The sequence below is a fragment of the Solanum stenotomum genome, chromosome 4 (assembly GCF_019186545.1).
Source record: "Solanum stenotomum isolate F172 chromosome 4, ASM1918654v1, whole genome shotgun sequence".
NCBI lineage: Eukaryota > Viridiplantae > Streptophyta > Magnoliopsida > Solanales > Solanaceae > Solanum > Solanum stenotomum.
Genome location: NC_064285.1, coordinates 46,636,555 through 46,644,634, shown reverse-complemented (window position 1 = coordinate 46,644,634; position 8,080 = coordinate 46,636,555). Strand labels below are relative to the sequence as shown.

Here is an 8,080-nt window from a genome sequence, read left to right as displayed (position 1 = left end):
TCCTTTATGTTTTAGTGGTTCACTCGGTCAAGTGAGGCACTAGGTACCTGTCACGCCTCTCCTAGTTTAAGGCATGACATAATGTGGAGACTATGGAAGTTCAAATTCTGTGTGGATGATAGAGTAAGGAGATGGGACTATAAGGACCCTCCTAGTGTTGGTTTTGTGAAATGCCTAACCAAGAAACACTTGCTCATGTGTTTCTTAAATCATCTATAGCTAACAGGACTTGGTCCTACGTTTTCTCTTTTGCAGGTTTAAACATGGTAGGACTTCAACTGAGAGAAATTATAATGCTCTGGTGGGGAGGAAACATCAAGAAAGACTTGAGACCATACTACAAATCTGTACCAACATTTGTAATATGGGAACTATGGAGGAGAAGAAACAAGATGAAGCATGAGGGGAAGAAAACATCTTTGCATAGGATCATCCACAATGTCACTAGGAACATATTCATGTTGATTCAACTGAGGAAAACACGGATGAAATGTTCTGCCAGCTGTCCAGAAATGATAAAAGAACTAGAAAGTTATAGGACTAGGATGAAGGCTATATAGTAAGTTCATATTCCTTTTGCCTAAGAGATTCTACATGAGATATTAGGGCTACCATTGAGAACACCACGAACACATTTGCGGAAGCTAAAGCTATTTTAATAGCATGTAAGCATTGCAATCAATCATACCACAATAGAGTCATCATTTAGACGGATTCAGTGTTACTAGTTAAGAACCTAGAAGGGAAGTAGGCTGCTCCTTGGATAATTGCATATATTGTGGCAGAAATAAAGACATATATATGTAGAATAAAGAACATATCTTCTGGCATATTCTAAGGAAGGGGAATAGCTAGCAGATTACCTGGCTAATATAGCCATTGATGAAGGTAATTGCTACTACACATATTTTATAAGCATAGAAACAAAAGGGATAAAAATTATAAATAGCGATAAATTAAAATGCCCCTATTTAAGAGTATTACCAGCGCGAGGATTTTAGGGCAGGGGAGGCTACACCATGAAGTTTTTCACATTCACGACATTTACAAAGGTCAGGATGGTGTCAAAGTTAGTGAAATGCTATCTAGCCTAAGCTATTACAACTAACAAAATGGGAAGATCTGGGGTCAGTCAGACTGCTAAATCTGGAAGAAGCTTGCAACACTTATCTTAGGCGGTGGATCAGAGCTACCCATTTCGGAACCACTTGCAGAGAATCAGAATTTAGGGCCCATAGGGGGAGAATGGAGGAGAACTATGAGTGCTCACCAAGTGAAGAAGTAAACCTCCATTGGACTAGATCCATCAACAAAAACAATGAGCATAACCCATACAACCCAACTGAAACAGGAACAGAGATCAGTAACAAGAAAGAAAGCAGAAAGGACACCAAAAAACTTACTCATGAAAGCTGATATAAGACCAAGAAAGAACATCAACTCCAGCTGGTTGATGATCCAAAGCTAAAGCAAGTGGAGACTAGGGTCGGTCCACGACGACAACATTTCTCAGGTGGAGAGGGTTTTTAGGAAATGGGAAGAAGGATTTGAAATAGGAAATCCTAGACAAGCTAAGACGACAAAAATAAGGTAAGAATGTCTCACAAGTCTCCAATTAAAAAAAAGGGACAAGTGGGGCCTCTTCATCTCTTCCTCAATTTAATTTAACTCTTAATTAATATATTGGACCAAATTAGTAGTTTTAAAACTTAGGAGACTTTATTTTAAATTGTGAAACATATTAAGAATGGAAAAAACATTTTAACTTATTCAATTTTCTTTTTAAAACTGAAGTTACAAGGGAACGTTGGAATCCAAGAACGGGACTTTTTTTTTTCAAAAAAAAAATTTCTTCTTCATCTTCAAAATCATCAAATCTTCTTTGAGTTTGTTGTGTTTTTCTTTTCAATCAGTAGCTTCTAATACAAGGTAAATGTTCTTCTCTTTTCTATTTCAAAGGATAAGATTAGGGTTTAATAAAGAAGAAAATCATCATCATCTTGCTATTATATTTTTTTTGTTTTTTTACATTATATTTATTCCGTTTGAACTTGAAATTAACTCAAAAGAGCATTTTTGATAAGTATAAAAAATATTTTGTGTCCATTCTTCAGTTGGGTTTAGTGAATTCAATTTAGTTATTTCAGCCAACAACTTAGGTAGTTGTTTGGACAACTACAGAAGTTGATTATAGAAATAACTTTATATTTTTGTTAATATAGAAATTGTCCAACAACTTCTTGTAGTTGTCCGACGATTCAGAAGTTGTCCCAACAACTACTGCAGTTGTTAGACAATTGTGTTTAATTGTTGGTCAACTGATTAGTTGTAGGACAAATAATTTAATTATTGATCTATAATGTACCACTATTGCTCCTTTTCTGTTGATCCTATTTAGTTAATTTCTTACTATTTACTAATTTTTAACTATTTTAGTATAGTTATAATGCTTCAATATAAGAGGAAGAGAACTGGAACATCTTCATCCAATCCAAATGCTAAAGAAAATGTTGAGAGCTTAACTACTGCTAGAAAAAGAGGTACCACAACACTTCAAAGTATCGATGGACAACCATCTAGAGAAGAAAAAAGTGATCAAAGTAGGGACGATCAATCTAGTGAAATGAAAAAAAATAGTAAGAATAACACTGACCTATCAGGTGAAGAAAAAAGTGATGAAAATAACAACTAAAATTCAAGTGAAGAGAAAAAAGATGGTGAGAGTCATGGAGATGAATCAAGTAGAGAGGAACAAAGTGAAGAAAGTGAAAGTGAACAATCGGATGAAAAAGAAGAAGAAGGTATTGAATCTTCTCCAAATTATGTTAAAATCATTTCCAATGATAAGTATAAGTTTAAGACCCACTTGAGTGTGTCTGGGTCTTATGATTCAAAAATCAATGCGAGAGTTGGTTTTGGAGCTCAATTTGTTGAGTTTAGAAAGATTTTAATCGCACAAAAAATTGAAAATGATTTTAAAAAATCTTGTTTTGGTCACTTTTTGAAGTTGGATCAATCTGTAGCAGTACAACTTCCAATGAAGTTAGTACATCGCATTTGTCTTCGTCGTATATTTTCTGAAAAGAATAAAGAGGTTTGGATTAATTATAATGGTTTGCCTCTTTGTTTTGGCATTAATGAATTCGCTATTATGACTGGACTTCGGTGTCATTCCCTACCTCCTCTAAGTCAACAATTAGCGAAAATTGGAAAAGAAGGTGAAATTTTGGTTGATCTGGTGGGTCAATCTGCAAATGCTGTTGTACTCATAGAAAAGATGAGTGGTCCATGCTTAACCAAAAAGCAAAAGCTTGCTATTAGTATGGTTTGGTTTTTGCATTGTGTATTGTGTTCAAAAAGTGCAGAAAAGAAGATAGAAACTCATTGGCTAAAGATGGCGTCCAAAAAAAGTGTGTTCAATTCATATCCATGGGATCGAGTTAGCTTTGATCTTACCATTAGCTTTCTTTTGAAAGAGCTAGATTCAACCAAATCTCAGTATAATCTTCATGGATGTCCGTGGGCGTTCGCCGTAAGTAATTAAATTGATGTTTTTATTTTATAATTTTTAGTTAAATTATTATTTGACTTTATTAGCTATACTAAGCTATTTTTAATATTATATTGTAGGCTTGGGCGTTTGAAGCTATTCCGGCACTTCAACGATTGGCCAAGGATTCTTCACCTGAAAAATCAATTCCAAGAATGATTAAATGGATGGCTGGAACACCTGCTTACAAGACAAATATTGATCCTATTTATCAGACAAAAGAACAAGTAAGATTATATCTACATAATATTAGTAGTTGTGTTATGCAAAAGTTAAACAAGTAGTGTAATTATTGGACAACTGAACTTGTTGTTCCGTCAGCTATTCAAGTTGTCCAACAACAGTAAAAGTTGTAAACATACAACTTAGCTATTATTGTACAACTAAATTAGTTATTTCAAAAATATTATATATCTACATAATATTAATTGTGTTATGCAATATTGAAATACTACTGTAATTATAAGACAACTAAACTTGTTTCCACAACTACTTTGTTGTCCAACAACAATAAAAGTGATTTCCACAATCACATATTACTGAAGTTTTTAAATTATGAATAACTTTTTTTAAAAAAATGCAGATGCAAAATCAGGTTGTTCACCCTTTTCTTTTTCCAACAAACATAGAGAAGGAACAAATTTATGTTCAAGATATTGAGTCATATGAAGATAGTTCGGATCCAAAAATTGATGCTTTAAAAGAAGAGTTGGCACTTGTAACAACTATAAAATTGAATATAACTGTTGTTGAAGAAGGTCTTGAGATAACTGGTGGAGAGAATAGTGTTGCGAGAAATTATGGAGTTGAGAGAGACGGTGATGGCCAGATTGCTTTAGATACTTGTAGATCTTTTGGTGGAGTAGGAAGAGATGAATCATATTTAGCTGATCTTGGTAGGGGAGAAGATACCCCTGGTGTGATAAAAACAACAAATGTGAATGCCTTCAATATTGATTGTTGCTGTAAATGTGAAACATGTTGTGATAAGTATGAAACTCTTTTGAATGAAGTAAAATCTTTGTCAACAAAGTTAGATGGCAATCAAAGAGGACTATATATCCGAGCTATGCAAGAAAATCTCCTTATACTCCTGCATTAAAAAGAAGGTTGGCCATGAATTCCAAAGCCAAAAATGCAATGCAGAGTAGATTGGAAGTGAATTTGTACAAACCTCTTGATGTGGAGAAAAGAGAGATCTTTAGTGTCTTCATTAGCAAAAAGGAAAAGGAAAGAAAAATGTATTTGAATGGTAGATTTAATTATCAGGACTTGGTGAGCATGACTGATCCATATTTTTTGTTCGAGTGCAAGGTAAATACTACTATATTTTTAATTTATACAATAATTTATTGATATTGAATTGACTCTCAACTTTATTTTGGCAGCATGTTGATGTGATCTTGTCCCTTATGCGCAAGAGACAGATTTGGTATCCCAAGCACTATGATTCAAGTTTATGATTCCAATATTCATATGTGTGATGAGCGACTTTTCTTACATTGATTCAGCCCATTCTCGAATTGTGGCCCAAACTACTCAAGCAGAGCGGGATGTTCAATCATTTGTCTGAAATTTTTTTGAATGATGCATGGTCATATGAGCGTCTAAAGAATGTGCCAAGTAACAATTCTCGTGCGGCATGTGGACCATATGCCTGTGTTTTTATTGATCACTTGCTTACTGGGACAGATATGAGCTGCCTTAACGACAATGAGGTGGATAATTTTAGGATGAAATATGTTGTTGTTGTGCTTGAGAAGGAATTAATTCCTTGAGAGAGTAGTTGTGTACAAAGTTGATTTTTGTACTTCATTGATAAAACATTTGGATCAATGAAATTATTGTGTTAGTTTTTGATATAATTATTTCAGTAATTTGTGTTTTTGTTATCAACTATTTTAATTGTCTCTACAACTGCTTCAATCGTCCCTGTAAGTGCTTCAGTTGTTCGTACAACTGGTTCAATTGTTCCTACAACTACTTCAATTGTTCGTACAACTGGTTCAATTGTTTCTACAACTAATTTAGTTGTTCCTGCAACTGGTTTAGTTGTTCCTCCAATTCTTTAGTTGTTTTGCACAAAATTATGTAGTTTATACTTAATAATTCACAAAATAACTCGATCGATCTTTAATTTTTACTAAAGGACTTAGTTTATAGTTAATAATCCACAAAATAACTCGATAGATCTTTAATTTTTACTAAACGACTTAGTTTATACTTAATAATTCACAAAATAACTCGATCGATCTTTAATTTTTACTAAACGACTTAGTTTATACTTAAGAATTTACAAAATAACTCGATTGATCTTTAATTTTTACTAAACGACTTAGTTTATACTAATAATTCACAAAATAACTCAATCGATCTTCAATTATTGTTAAACAACTTAGTTTATACTTAATAATTCACAAAATAACTTGATCGATCTTCAATTATTGTTAAATTACTTAGTTTATACTTAATAATTCACAAAATAACTCAATTGATCTTTAATTTTTACTAAACGACTTAGTATATACTAATAATTCATAAAATAACTCGATCGATCTTCAATTATTGTTAAACGACTTAGTTTATACTTAATAATTCACAAAATAACTCTATTGATCTTCAATATCAATGCGAAGTAATCTTAATAATTATAAAAATTGTCCCAACAACTATTAGAGTTGTTAGACAACTATGCGAAGTTGTTGGACAACTGTGAGAAGACGTTGGACAATTAAAAAGTTGTTGGAAAAACTAAAGCAGTTGTTTAATAATGTGCAGTTAATTGAAAAATTTGACCCCTTCAACTGTATCCGTTGTCCAACAACTTTTGAAGTTGTTGGTATACATCTAATAAAAATCTTAACTACATAATTGTTTGAACTAATCATAGCATCTGTAAATACATGTTATGCATACGATAATAACTCATGAAACTACACCATTACTTGTTCCTACAACTTCATTCGATCTCGTAGGACATGGAGTTTTTTTGTGGCCAAATCTTTTACATAGAGAGCATTTATTTCTTTTCTTTGAAACCACTTCTCCTATAGTAGGTACTCGTTTCAGCCGCTTCCTTCCCAGTTTAGTTTTCTTTTCAGGTGGAGGTATTACTCTCTCTAAAATTTCCAGAGGAAGATTTCAAAATTCTTCAGCTGGCACTGGATAGATGGGATCTGCATATGCAAGTATATATGACTCTACCTTATAATACGGAGAAGAGTACTCATAAATCATCTTGCCATATTCATCTCCAAATTTGTGTCTGAGCGCAGCCATAGCATGTTGACAGGGTATTTTATCCAAGTCAAACTCTTGACACAAACATATTTTACTTCGAAGATGGACCATTGCGATTCCATTGTCCGTGGTGACGCTGAAGGTGTCTTCATCAATTTGATGGACCAATAATTTATTTCCCAGATTCTTATTAGCCATTATTTTAGTTTCAGCTGAAGGAATGAAAGTGGTTTTTAACTTGGCGTATGCCATTCTTCTCTCATGAAATTTTTCCGACCATCTCTTGCTTATATCATTGAACAAGGCAATAATGGGAAATTCTCTTGCTTCATTGGACATTGCATTAACAGACTCAGCAATATTTGAGGTCAATACATCATATCTGAAATATAAAAATTCAAAAATATCAAAAATTAAAATACAAACTATTGCAGATTTTTAATACCTATTGTAGTTTTGAAAACAACTGTTTTTAATGTCCCACAACTTCTGCAACTGTTGAAACAATTATGAAAGTTGTCCAGCAATTATAATAATTGTTCCAACGATTATAATAATTGTCCCAACAACTACAATAATTGTTCGAACAACTATACTAATTATTCCAACAACTACAACAATTGTTAGAGACCTGTAATATTTATGTTTGAACTAGTAAGAAGTTTACCTGTTTCCTGGAAAATATGCTCTACTCCATTTGTGAAACCCAACATTCTCAAGATAATCAGCGACCTCCGCATTGATAATTTGGATTTGTTCAAAATGGTCATGGAACACATCTCTCCGATATGCTTTTGTTGCATGGTAATAATGTCCAAGAAAAGCTCCACAATGAAAATTTTTACGAGCATTTTCACCAAGATGCCTCGTGCAACATCCATGGTATGCTTCAAAGTAAAATTTTGATAGTGTTTTTTCTATGCTTGGATGCCTATCAGAAATAATGCACAACTCTGAAGTATCAGGGACTATGTCCAACAATTTCTCAAACAAGTACTCATATGCGGCATCACATTCCTTATCTACTACACAAAATGCAACAGGAAAAACATGATTTTCTGTATCCTGTGCGACAGCAGACAACAAAACTCCATCGTAACGACCTCTTAAGAATGTTCCATCAACGGCTAAAACTTTTCTCATATGCACAAACCCCCTAATCCAAGCTCCATAAGATGCAAAAAAATATTTGAACCTTCCCTTGTCATCAAGCTTTAACGATGTCTTGCTTCCTTCATTTATAGTCATAAGCATATGACGATAACCATCTAGAACTGCATATCCGTGCTC

The 8,080-nt window shown here is 33.4% G+C and overlaps 1 protein-coding gene across 1 annotated transcript; it reads right to left on the bottom strand.

Moving 5' to 3' along the window:
• Positions 1–6,691: 6,691 nt before the first annotated feature.
• LOC125861525 (uncharacterized) lies at positions 6,692–8,038 on the bottom strand. The gene is made up of 2 exons (XM_049541399.1): positions 7,458–8,038; positions 6,692–7,172 (listed from the first exon to the last, which is right to left on the bottom strand). Exons 1-2 carry the CDS (start codon positions 8,036–8,038, stop codon positions 6,692–6,694), a joined length of 1,062 nt encoding a protein of 353 aa, XP_049397356.1.
• Between the last annotated feature and the right edge of the window lie 42 nt (positions 8,039–8,080).

Bases quoted from the DNA above. Each gene is read 5' to 3' on its own strand.
- LOC125861525 (XM_049541399.1), bottom strand. From the start codon at position 8,038: ATGACTATAAATGAAGGAAGCAAGACATCGTTAAAGCTTGATGACAAG. The intron at 7,173-7,457 runs GTAAACTTCTTA...TTTATATTTCAG, and splicing joins GCATATTTTCCAGGAAACAG to ATATGATGTATTGACCTCAA.